Consider the following 12,384-nt stretch of genomic DNA (forward strand, 5'->3'; position numbering starts at 1 on the left):
AACAATTTAGGATTTGAAAGGAGCCTGGGCTGTCACCAAGCCCTGACCTGACCCATGGCGTGGTGTAAAACAAAGACGACAATGACCATGCAGGCAGGGTCTAACTTAAGGTCTTCGGGCCTCAGTTTCCTCATCTGGAAACGGAGGGAGAACTTTGTGACTTCTGAGCTTCCATCCAACACAATCTGTAATGCTATTATCACCCCCTTTTCCTCCCAGCCAGCAGTGCTGCCTGTCCAAGCCCAGAAGCAAGGGTGAATGAAGCCTTGGAAGAAGGAAAAGTATGGTGAGGTCTAAAGTCAGCCTGAGGCAGCCAGATGAGGGCAGAAACTGCTTGGTCTAGCCTGTAGCCATTCACTTGGGCAGTAGCCTGAGGCAATGGGGCCCAGCTGATAAAATTGCCCCTACCCAACCCTTCCTGAGTATAAGAAGTAACCTAAGAGCCCAGGGGCAGCTTTTTATTCCAGAGCATTATAAATACAAGTTCAGAGGGTAATCAGCAAAAGGAAAGGAGTCCCAGGCCTGCCACCAATTCAGAGCCATGGTGGGGATTGGGAGCTGATCAGGGTGAGGATGCATGTGAGGGAAGGAGTGGGACACTCCTCGCAGCAGCGGGGTCAAGTTGAGGTGGCCGGAGGGAGGGAATCATGCCCTTAGAAGGCAGTGGTGGCTTCCGAAGAGCGAGGTCCCTCCACATCAGCCTGAGAGACACCCCGTTTTAGATCCCACCCTGACAGACAGCATATCCCATCTTCACAGGCTGGGAGGGGGTGAGTCAGAGGGAGGAGGGAATTGGACTTCAGGGGGGCCGGGTTACTAAGAAAAGTGGGGGAAGGGCTGGGGGAGGAAGTGCTGTTCTCTTCAATGCCCGAGTCTTCACCCTCAAAACCGGGGGAGGCCCAGGACCCATAGGTGGGATTCCACAGACTCTGCCTCTTGTCCAGCAGCTGGAGCCCCTTGGCCTTGGAGGGCTTGGGGCCAGAGGAACTCACTCCCCAAGTCTCAAGGTTGTCAACCCGCAGCTCCTGAGGCTGGGGAGCGTTCACCCGGCCTGTAGCTAGCAGGGGGTGTGAGAGACCATTCCCCAGCACAGAAGCCCCCTCTTCCTCTGGGGCTGGCCCTAGGTCAACTGGTAGAGGTGTGTTCAGCACGTCTGGGTCCTGGAACAGGAGTGAATGATTGTATCTAACTCCATTGTCGTGAGGAAGCTTAGTTTTGAGACTCAGATGGGAGGAGGTCACTTAGACCCCTCTTTCCCTTAGTTTCCATTACATGTGACCTGAGACCTCCTGGGAGAAGCATCACAACGTAGTGGAAAGATCATTCATTGGTTCTGGAATGGGGAACCTGGGTTCAAATCCCACATGACCTTCCTGAGTCTGTTTGCTAATTTGTAGCCACCCTGAGGGGGTGGGGGCTGCATGATTTCGGAGGTCCCTTCAAGCGCTAGGATTCCAGGGTATAAACAGTGTGCTACCTCCCTGCGCCGGCCCACCTGGGAACAATAGTGGAGCCGTTCCAGGATACTAGCAAAGTTGGGCCGGTGGTCAGGCTGATGTTGCCAGCACTGGGTCATGATGCGGTACCTGGGGAGAATTCTGGATATTACCCCCTCCCATTCCCCCGCCCCCGGCAGTGGCTGGCTGAGTGCTCCCACCCCACCCCCACTTCTCCGAGTGTTCTCCACCTCCTGACAGTCCCCGTACTCACACTGGGCCAGGGCAGCTCCGAGGCGGGTCCATCCTGCCTCCTCCAATGATAAAGTCCAGCACCTCCTGGTTGGTGCGACCCGGGTAAGGCATGTAGCCCAGGGAAAAGATCTCCCATAACAGGACCCCAAAAGACCTGTGCCAAGCCGGGAATCAGCCTGGCACTGCCTGGGCACAAGCTCCAGAGTCTCTCCCCGCTGCCCCCCCACTCCAGGGCACTCAGGTCCTACACGGACCCCAGCCAGGGCTGGAAGCCCCCCTCCGAACCAAGGAAAAGCCCAGCCCCCAGGCCTCAGGGCTGGGCTGTAAGAGACTGTTACCAGGAGTCAGTCTTAGAGGTGAAAATGCCCTCCAGGAAAGCCTCAGGGGGCATCCACTTGACAGGTAGCATAGCCCGGCCTCCCTTTCGATAATAACTTGCTCTATAAAAAGGGAGCGTGGAATTAGTGCCAACACATCCCCCCGACACGTGACTCCCCCGTCCTTGCTATTGCAGCCATTTCTCAGTACGTCCTTCCCCCTCCTTCAGGTGTCTCCCAGCTTCCCTCACCGGTAGATGTCCCGAGCCATCCCAAAGTCGCCAATCTTAGCCACTCGGCCAGGTCCACCGCAGGTCAGGAGGCAGTTCCGGGCTGCAATGTCCCTGTAGGGCCATCGCCTCAATTCCCAGGAAAGGAGGGACCCAACAGCCCTCCCCTTGCCCATCCTCACTGGCCCCTTCTTGCTCCTCCTTCCCAAGACATTTCCCTCCTCTCTCTGACCTCCCCAACCTGCGTTGCACAGCCACACTTGAGGGTTCCATGGCTAAGGTGCTGTGTCCCCCTGAGCCAACATTCTCTCCCCAGGCTCCCCAACCTGTGGATGAAGTGGTTTTCTTCCAGGTAATGGCAGCCCTGGGCCACATCCCGGGCAAGGTGGAGCAGATCTCGCATGGTCAGCGGGGAAGGCTGGCCCTGGGGACCAAGGGAGGGCGGAGGGTCACCCCGTCCAAGGATCCGAGGCCAGAGACACGGGCACTTGGAGAGGGCCACAGGTGACTCGGGGATGACTTGGACTGATGGGGAATTTGGAGTCTCCAGGAGGGAGTAAGAAGGAAACGGGGAAGATTTCGTGGAAACAGGTACCAGGGCAGGGGCTTACCAGGTGCGGCCGGCTGTGTCTCAGGAAGCTCTTCATATCCCCACCGGCCATCAGCTCCAGCAGGATGAGCCGAGGGGGGGCCCGGAGGCTAAGCCCCACACACCGCACAATGTTCTGGTGGCTGAACTTACTGAAAGCACACCCAAGGGGCACCAACCAGCGCCACAACCCACGCACCGTCACTCAGAGGGAGGTGGGCGCGCCCCGCGCCCGTCCCTAGTGCCAGAGAGGGCGGAAGTCGGACCTGCCCCCCCAGATACTGGGGATCGGCCCAGGGAACGGGCGGAGTCTGGGGGCACCACTGCCTCCCCTCTCTCAAACAGGCTCCAAATCCCCCCAGCCCCAAGGGATACCTGATGATAAGTGCTTCCATCAGGAAATCCATCTCATCCTGTTGGGAGCAGAGTTCAGGGAGGGTCTAAGGAGGAGATGCAAGAGGAAAGGTTGGGTGGGAGAGACACCATCATCCCAGATCTCCCTGGGGAGGGACAGGGCCAACCTCCACTGGGAGAAGGAGGTCCTCCTTCTCCCTCTCTCTAGACCCCAGTACCTGTATATGGCGCCTCCCTCCCCCCAGCATTATGGTGACCAAATGCCGTATCTGTAAGGGCTTAGCACAGCGCCCGACATGTAGGAGGCGCTTAATAAATGCCTGTTTCAGTCCTTCCTTCCATAGCGAGTTGTGCAGTGACAAAACACGGCTGTGTGACCCTGGATCCGTTTGAGCTCGTTTCCTGAAGGGGCTGGCTTTCCTCCCAGCTTTAAGTCCATGATCTTACTCTCACCCCGAGCACCCTGGGTCTGCACTGGGATCCTCCTTCTCACCTTGATAGCCACCTGAAGTGGATTGGGGCCATCAGCAATGCCCAGCACCAACCCCTCGTAGACCTCACCAAAGGCACCGTGTCCCAGTGCTCTGCAGGAAGACAAGTTGGAATCTGGAGAAAGGGCTCTGGGAGAATCTCAAAGGATTGGCAATTGCACCCATCGAACAAGAACCTGCACTTCAGTTATTCACACAGACATTTATTGAACACCTACTGCATACTCAGCTGGGTGGACCTGGAGTGGCTGAGCTCTCAGTGGCCCCCTGAAACCTTCCCACCCTTTAAAACCCAAGACCTGGAAAATAATAATTCTGTGCCTCGAGGAACAAGGGGGGTGGGGAAAGAGTTCTGAGGAATCTCACCTGAGCAGAGTGATATTGCCTCTGGGAACCTCGAGAAGCCCTGGAGGGAGGGGCAAGGGCAGGCGTGGACAAAGCCCGACCTGGCAGTAGTTGGGGTTGGGGGCGGTTCTGATAGCTGAGATTCGAAGTTTGCTGAGAGAGAACTCGGCTCCGGGCAGTCTTGTCCCCCACAAGCCCCACCACTTCTGCTGGTGTGCTGCAGGCGCAAGCATGGGGTCTGAGTGTACCTGGAGCCCACCCTCCCAGATCCATCTCCCAGGCTCTCCTCCTGAAACCTGGAGGCTCCCCTAGCTTTCTATCCCTTCTTCTGTGGCCGCCCCACAGGCGCTCCTTACCTACCAGACCTCCACAGACCAAGAGCAGGCTCAGGGTGGAAGCCATCACCACCACCACTACCATGGTCAGAACCAGAGGGCTCAGGGGGGAGGGCAGTTCTGCAAAGAGAAGCCCAGTTACAGCAGGACCCCTCCTGCTTGCTTCCATGAGAAACACCCCAGAAAGCAGAGCTCCCCTTCCAGACTTCCAGCTGGCAAGGTTACCCAAGGTTAAGCACCCCACTGCCATAACAAGTCATTTCTAGCCCTTGGAGGCAATTGGCACAGTGTTCCCTGGATGAGGAGGGCGGAGAACGCGGCAGAGATCCCTGGAGACCATCAGCTCCCTCCGAATGCAGGCAGGGCTGGCTTGGAGAAGAGCCTATCTGGGGCTGGGGCGAGGCAGTCCTTGGTAGTTTCCTATTTATTCTTAGCAACCAAGCCATGCTTTTTTTTTTCCCCCTATGTTGCTGAAGGACTGAAAATATTATCAGCACCCTTCAAAATTTTGGTAGCTTGGGGCAAAGTCCCCGTCACCCAGCCACAGTTAAGTTCTGGACCGTCTAATCATTAATGGATTGTGCCTCACCCCAGCAGGAAGAAGAGGAGGAAACGCCGCACCCTTGTCGGCCTCTCCTGTAACTCGGCCCTACCCCACCTGAGACTTTGTGTGCTCTTGTCTGAGAGGTCTGGAGGAGGCGGGCGGGGGAAGGGCGGTACCTGTGCAAGTAACGTTATCCCCGACCAAGGCGGTGCCGTCAGGGCACAGGCACACAGCCGCCCGCAGCTCAGCCTTCCAGTGGCATTCTTTCAAGGGACAGTGACTGCAGTTGAGGTGCAGCCGGATGTCCACCTCGCCGTGGTTCTCCGTGACTGTTGGGCCCAGAACAAGAAGTGTCAGAGTAGGCAGGGCTTGGAAGAGTCTGGGGAAGCCTGCCACAAGGTGGGAGAGGAGCAGAGACGGAGACTCCTGAGTCTAGGGGCGGATCAGGTTTCTGTCAAAGCTGCAGGCGGAATAAGTGGTTATCTGAACAGCCCCAAGGAGGAGCGACGTGGAAGGCCCCAGCTTCATTGAGAAACAGCCCACACACCTAATAAACACGGCTCAGATTAAAATAGACACATGTTCCCTTGGGACCTCGAAATATTTCTGATGGGAGTACAGCCTAAGTCAGATTCATCTTAGATGCATAGCCAATGAATGATCCGAGACAAATCACTTGATATTTCTCTTTAAAATGGGGGTGATCAATGTGAGAGCTTTTCTATGTATTTTCTGCATAAATTATTCCATTTCTAATTCAAACAAATTAAAAAATGGGAATGATAATAGGATCCATCTCAAAGGTAGGGTTATGGATCAGATAAGACAATGTATGAAAGCTTTGCAACGTAAATGCAGCCAAGTGGTACTGTGGATAGAGCACTAGACATGGAGTCAGGAAGCCCTGAGGTCAAATTCAGCCCCAGACACTGTGTGACCCTGGGCAAGTCACTTAATCCTGTTTGCCTCAGTCTCTCCTCACCTGTAAAATGAGCTGGAGAAGGAAATGGCAGACCACTCCAGTATCTTTGCAAAGAAAACCTCAAAAGTGGTCACAAAGAATCAGACTAAACAATAAAGGCGTCTATTGTTATTGCGTTGAGCATGCAAAGGATTTCAAAGAAAGTTAAGGGGAAAGGCTTAGAATATGAGAATGGAGACTTACCTTGCAAAGGGTGCAGGTAGAGCTCACTGCTGGGATGTACAAAGGAAACACCATCCTCTCCATCTGTCCAGAGATCATCTGTCTCTGAAGTATCACCCCCTGGGGAATGAGGGAGGTAGGGAGGGAGAGACAGACAGACAGAGATCATAGGATTTAATCTGGTCAGGCCTTCAGATATCACTGATTCCAACCTTCTCATTTCACAAATGGGGATAACTCAGACCCAGGGAGGTTAAGTAATATCCCCAACGTCACTGAACAGCTGGAATTCCATCCCGGGTCATTTAACAGCAAATCCACTGTTATTAAAACGACACAGTGGGAATTAGTCTCAGAACTCAGAAGGTCCCATAAGTTAGAGCTCCTTCAATTTAGGATATATCTGAGAAGAGGTAATGAAGAACTGAGGGACTTCTAGAGGAGAGTATGGAGTGAGTGCTGTAAATATCCCAATGTGTTTCTATGGAGGTTGAAGGGAGAAAGCAAATCACATCAACGAGATGCTTGTTTACGAAACAAAGGATTTCTTGGCACTCCAGAAATCTATGCATGTTCCTAAGTCTTTCTCTCGGATGCTTCTCTCATACTTCTAAAAAATGGGTTCCTTCTTATTGGGCTTATAAGATACAGTGTGATTTCAGGGGTGGCAGGAAAAACGATCATATTCAAATGAACATCGAGTAGCGATGAAGATAAACCGAACGTCGGTACATCAGAATTATTTTGGCCGCTGGAGGGGACGTCTATTTGTCTTTTTTTTTTCCCCCTTTTTCCTTTTTAGTGAGGCAACTGGGGTTAAGTGAGTTGCCCAGGATCACAGTTAGAAGTCTATTTGCCAGGTAGATCCCAGAGCAGGATCCTCAAAGGAAAAGTAGGGAAAATGGAAGAGTTTATAGGCTAAAGACAATAAAATTTTACTGTTCGTTTTACTGTGTGGTTGCTGTCTCCTCCTCTCGGCTTACAGCCCAAAATCACTGTGTGGCTCTCGATTCCTGACACGGCGCCCTCCATCCTGGATCCCACAGATCATGGCCACGCCCGTGGGGCCCAAGAGGAGGGCGAGCTACCGATTTTCCCCATTCTCATGCATCCGTGCCAGCCCCGCTGGGGAGTCACCTACCCCGGTAGCCGCCGCCGCCGCCTCCCGCGGTGCAGGGTCCGCCCCCGCCCCCAAAGCCGCCAGTCGGCGCCCAGCGGAGCGCAGCCCAGGCTTCCGGACAGCCCTGGCCACCCTCCGCTCCCTCCAGCAGACAGTGACCGCCCTGCGCCGAGGGAGCTCCCGAGCTCCATCCGCCTCCTCCACCTGCAGAGCGGACGAGCCTCAGCTGCCGCAGGCAGTCCCGGAGATACGGACCCGTGGGGACGGACGCCCGCGCCAGCCGGTCACTGAGGGTCCCGGGCGCCTTCTCACCTGCGGCCCCGCCCCTCCCGCCACTCCCGGGCGCAGAGGTCCGGTTCTCCAGCTTCTCCCAGGTCGGGGCCGGAGGGCCTCTCTGTCGCCTTCTCAGGTAGGCTCGGCCCCCGCCGCCCGCAGCCACCAACAGAGGCTCCAGTTCCCCCGACTGCAGCCGCTGAGAAGGACATGGGCGCTGTCAGGGGGTCGGTCTCCCAAGGACCCTCCTTCCCGCGGAGTCGGGAGGATGAAGGAGGGCCCTCGGGTCCTGGGGATGGATACACAAGCCGGGAAGGAGCCAGCCTCCCCCTGAGGGCGGCGGGGGAGTCGAAGGGACCTACCCGAAAGACGTAAGAGGCGCCCCCCCCGCCCCCGCCCCCTCCAGCCCAGCGCCTGCGACCCAGGGATGCTGGGGTTCCAGCCGCCTTCTCTTCTTCCTCCGCTGCTGTAGACGCCCCGAGGCAAACGTCTTGGCTCTCCGGGCTCCCCTGCCGGCACAGAATGGGACAGGACAAGGAGGCTTCAGACAGTGGGTTCCGACAGCTCCTCGTTTCCTAGTCCCGCTTCCCAGACACTTCAGGCCGTCTCCGTTCCCCCGCCCGTCCTCTTCCCATTCCCCCCACTGCTTACTCCGGGACAGGCATCCCCTCCCTGCTGCCCCACCAGGATGTAGAGCAGCTCCCCTTGGTGCAAGGTAAAGATAGACGAGACGAAGACCCCGTGGGCCCGAGAGTTGTGATTCTTGGCTCCTTTGCCTCCGGCGGCCCCGTAAGCAGAGATCCTGGGGGAAGCCAGCTTTGGCTCCTTAGCCGTCCCCATCAGGGCTCGAGCCCCACCCCAGGGGAAAGTCAGGGCTCGGGTTAAGTGCCTGTGCTGGTGACTTCGGGGGGATGGATTTGCTCACCGGACGTATCTCCCTCTCCAGAAAGGTTTTTTGGTTTGGTTATTTGTTTTGTTTGAGGCAGGAGTAGGATGTGTTAGGCAGGGAGAAGGGGGCACGGGCAGGGAGAAGGGGCAAGGACAGGCCAGGTTTGCTGGATTGGGTTTTCTAGCCAAAGAGCTTAAGTCTCCTGAGAGACCCTCTGAGAGCTCTCCACACGGCGGAATCTGGCCTCCCTTTCTCTCTTCTTCACTTAAGTTTCCTAACCGCCGCGGGGGCAGTCCCTTGACCAGCACTGGTCTGGTGAATCACTCCGAGCCTCCGCCCCGTCCTCCTCCAGCCCAGGCACTTACAGATAACGGGCGGGAGCCGGCACCTTCCAGAGCTGCACTCCCCGCAGGGAGCCCTCAGCTCCCACGGTCACCGCCACGTTGCCTCCCGCGTACGCCCCGTCGCACTGCGCCTGCGTGGGGCCGCGCCTGCCGCTAGCTCCGCAGGTGGAAAACTGCCACTGACCATCTAGTCCAGGGGACGGGGGAGGAGGAGAGGAAAGGGGAATGGGAGGGTCATCGTCCGAACCTTTAAGCTTCGCGTGTCCCACCTGGTCCCGTCCAGCCCCTCATAGCGGATGTCTAGAAAGGCTTGCAAGAGCCAGCCCAGGAGTCAGAGCAGTGAGATGCTCTGAGACGGGACGGTGGGGCTGGAAGGGTCTGGGAGGAGTGCTTTTGAGACTGGAGAAGGGGAGCAGGAGGGGAGCTGCGGGGTTTGGGAGGGGGGGGCGGTCTGGCAGCAGGGGCCACCTGAAGTCTCACCGGAAAGGCCATGGGAAGCTGCGGGCTCCTGAGTGCCACTCTGGGAGACGACACCGGTCCTCTCGAGACTGAGGACGGGAGGCGGCAGAGGCGGGGGTGTGAGGGAAGGCACCGGAGACTCGGAGCTCGAGGAGCAGAGAATGGCACCTGCAGAAAAAATGCCGAGAATAACAGGGGTGGGAGTCGGGCTGGGGCGTGGATTGGAAAGGTGTGGCAACAGGCTTGAGTTTCAGCCGGGCACTAAAGGCTGTGTGATCCTGAGCAAGGAAAGGGGCCTCGGTTTCCTGGTCTGTAAAATTAGGTCTAGATCAAAGATGCTTAGATTTTTTTTTTGGTCATAAACCAGTATCGTGGGTGTGGATGCCTTCTCAGAAGAAAACAAAACGCAGAGAATTAGAAAGAAAAACAATGATAATGAAGTAAAAGTGGAATTTCCCCCATCCAAGTTAGTCGAACTCGGGCTTGTAGATCCTAGGTTAAAAATCCCTAAACAGTCTTTAATATTCTTTCTGGCTCTAAAATCCTTGTGATTCTAGTATTAGTGGTGGGCAAATAAAGCAGGGACTCCCTTAGGCTTAACCCCTCAAAACCTGCTCCCCAATCTTAGATTAAAGAGCTCACCACCTTCAAAGCACGGCGAGGAGTAGAGAGAAATGAGGTTTTACTGGGCAGGGAAGTAAGAATGAGGGGTTAGGCAGCCTCGACAGAACCCAACCCGTTGCATTGGCAAAACAATCCGGACCCTCACCACGGGCTTACAAAGAGAAATCTATCTGTGTGGCCTCCCTCTCACGCGAGGACTCCTTTCCCCCTATCCCTCTCCCGAGTGTTTGATCCTCCTGTTGTTCTTGGTGAGCAGAATCCAAAGCTCCCAGGCACACTGACCTTGCTCCTCCATCAGCTCAGTGACCCACTGGACTGGGCCCCTTCCCTTCCAATCCTAAAATCATATTCTCCCCCAGCTCTCCCCAAACTGAGGCTTCAATTTCTCGGGGGTCTCAGATCTATTCCGGTGAAAGGGCCGGAGCCAGGAGTGCCCTTGATCTCCTGGGACTTGGATCCTGGTGCACTACTCAGGTAGGGGTCCCCTGAAGACGTCACGGGAAAAATGGAGGGATCATTTGGACCGTCCGGACCACTGTAGTTGGCCCTATGGTGGATCCAGGAGGTGCAGGCTGTTCCCGGGTCCCTCCCAACGCCCCTACCTACCCCTTTCCACCCTGACAGGTTGCAAGAGAATGGGAGCTTCTGAGTTTGGGGCTGGAAGACCCCAGTGCCGTCCCGACCTCCCGAAGGTTGGGCGAGGCCGGGTGGGGCCCCGCAGGTCCTGGATACAAGCGGTCGCTGGCGATGGCGCTTACCCCCAGAGCTGAGGCACAGCAGCAAGCGGACCAGGCCTTCCATCACCGCCCGCCCGGGCCAGCCAGGTGCGGGCAAGGACTCCGCAGCAGCTGTGCTGGACCGTCAGACAGCCCGAGGCTTATAGGAGTGTCCAGCAGCCCCAGGGTACCTCAGGGTCCTAAAGCCCGCCCAAGCCACACCCGTCTCAGACCTGTGGCCAGAGCAACTCAGGAATCAGGGAGGAGGAGGGGGCACAAAGCGTCTGCATTCGGTCCTGTCAGCCAGGTCTGCCTTAGGACCAAAAATCAAGGTGGATGCCTCGGATTATTCGGCTAAGAATGGGGAGAGGCCAAACAGCAAGCAGCTCCTAATGCCCTGGGTTTTGGGGTTCCAGTAAGGTGGATGCCTTAGGGAGCTAAGGAAGGAGATTTAGAGGCAGAGCAGTCAGGCAAAGGAATCTGTTCTTCCCCTGCCTCTGACATGTCAGGTGCTTTATTAGGCATTCCCTGGGAGAGGCGGAGTGGCGGGGTTTTATGTCCCCCGAGATGTAATTTAGTGTTGATGGGTCCAGAAACTGACACTGAGCACCCTCCTTCGTCCCCACACCCCCATTTCCCTCATAAAACACTTTGTTCACGTTCATTTCATGCACAAGGATTTGCACTCTGGCCCGGACCATTGCGCTAAGCTGCAAGCTTGAGTTTCTCCTGGTGGGAGCTTGGGCAAATTCTTAACTCTGTCTGAGTCTTGGTTTCTCAAATGTAAAGTGGGGATACTACTTGCCCTGCTTAGCTCTCAAAGTTGTATGTAGGAACTCAGAGTTGTTTTAAAATTTGCATTTCTGTATTCTATTAAGTGATTTGGAGCATTTTTTTTTAAAAAAATAAGTTCAGGATTAGCTTTTTCAAGTTTTCCAGGGATGTGGCCCATCTCCACCCAGCCAATGGCTTGCTGCCCTTCCCATTCAATCAGATTACTCCTCCCCATACTTTGTAAACAGTGACAAGGTCTATGTTATCTGAATATTTTGACTTTCTAAAGTGAAGTGCACCTATCCCCCCTCCCCCTCCCTCCTTCTCTCTCTCTCTCCCTCCCTCCCTCTCTGTCTTGATCACACCCCCCCTTCTCACACACACATTTTTAGGTTATACATGTGCAATTCTTTTTTTTTTTTTTTAATTTTATTTTTATTTAATAGCCTTTTATTTACAGGATATATACATGGGTAACTTTACAGCATTAACAATTGCCAAACCTCTTGTTCCAATTTTTCACCTCTTACCCCCCCCACCCCCTTCCCTAAATGGCAGGATGACCAGTAGATGTTAAATATATTAAAATATAACTTAGATACACAATAAGTATACATGACCAAAACATTATTTTGCTGTACAAAAAGAATCAGACTCTGAATTATTGTACAATTAGCTTGTGAAGGAAATCAGAAATGCATGTGTGCATAAATATAGGAATTGGAAATTCAATGTAATGGTTTTTAGTCATCTCCCAGAGTTCTTTTTCTGGGCATAGCTGGTTCAGTTCATTACTGTTCCATTGGAAATGATTTGGTTGATCTTGTTGCTGAGGATGGCCTGGTCCATCAGAACTGGTCATCATATAGTATTGTTGTTGAAGTATATAATGATCTCCTGGTCCTGCTCATTTCACTCAGCATCAGTTCGTGTAAGTCTCTCCAGGCCTTTCTGAAATCATCCTGTTGGTCATTTCTTACAGAACAGTAATATTCCATAATTTTCATATACCACAATTTATTCAGCCATTCTCCAACTGATGGACATCCATTCAGTTTCCAGTTTCTAGCCACTACAAAAAGGGCTGCCACAAACATTCGTGCACATACAGGTCCCTTTCCCTTCTTTATAATCTCTTTGGGATA

General features: G+C 54.5%; 1 protein-coding gene across 1 annotated transcript; it reads right to left on the reverse strand.

Annotated features, from left to right (window-relative positions):
- Nucleotides 1–444: 444 nt before the first annotated feature.
- LTK (leukocyte receptor tyrosine kinase) lies at nucleotides 445–10,649 on the reverse strand. The gene is made up of 20 exons (XM_031952121.1): nucleotides 10,508–10,649; nucleotides 9,147–9,293; nucleotides 8,688–8,853; nucleotides 8,085–8,235; nucleotides 7,796–7,942; nucleotides 7,473–7,632; nucleotides 7,182–7,364; nucleotides 6,062–6,160; nucleotides 5,073–5,225; nucleotides 4,374–4,472; nucleotides 4,039–4,234; nucleotides 3,675–3,765; nucleotides 3,203–3,267; nucleotides 2,850–2,979; nucleotides 2,565–2,662; nucleotides 2,260–2,352; nucleotides 2,030–2,131; nucleotides 1,711–1,845; nucleotides 1,496–1,586; nucleotides 445–1,160 (listed from the first exon to the last, which is right to left on the reverse strand). The coding sequence occupies exons 1-20, from the start codon at nucleotides 10,548–10,550 to the stop codon at nucleotides 654–656; spliced, it is 2,856 nt and encodes a 951-aa protein (XP_031807981.1). The 5' UTR covers nucleotides 10,551–10,649; the 3' UTR covers nucleotides 445–653.
- Nucleotides 10,650–12,384: the final 1,735 nt, after the last annotated feature.

This window comes from Sarcophilus harrisii, chromosome 2 (assembly GCF_902635505.1).
Source record: "Sarcophilus harrisii chromosome 2, mSarHar1.11, whole genome shotgun sequence".
Classification (NCBI taxonomy): domain Eukaryota; kingdom Metazoa; phylum Chordata; class Mammalia; order Dasyuromorphia; family Dasyuridae; genus Sarcophilus; species Sarcophilus harrisii.

Bases quoted from the DNA above. Each gene is read 5' to 3' on its own strand.
- LTK (XM_031952121.1), bottom strand. From the start codon at position 10,550: ATGGAAGGCCTGGTCCGCTTGCTGCTGTGCCTCAGCTCTGGGG. The intron at 6,161-7,181 runs GTAGGTGACTCC...CTCATTCCCCAG, and splicing joins CGGCGGCGGCGGCTACCGGG to GGGGTGATACTTCAGAGACA. The intron at 4,473-5,072 runs GTACCGCCCTTC...TTCTCTTTGCAG, and splicing joins GGATAACGTTACTTGCACAG to AACTGCCCTCCCCCCTGAGC.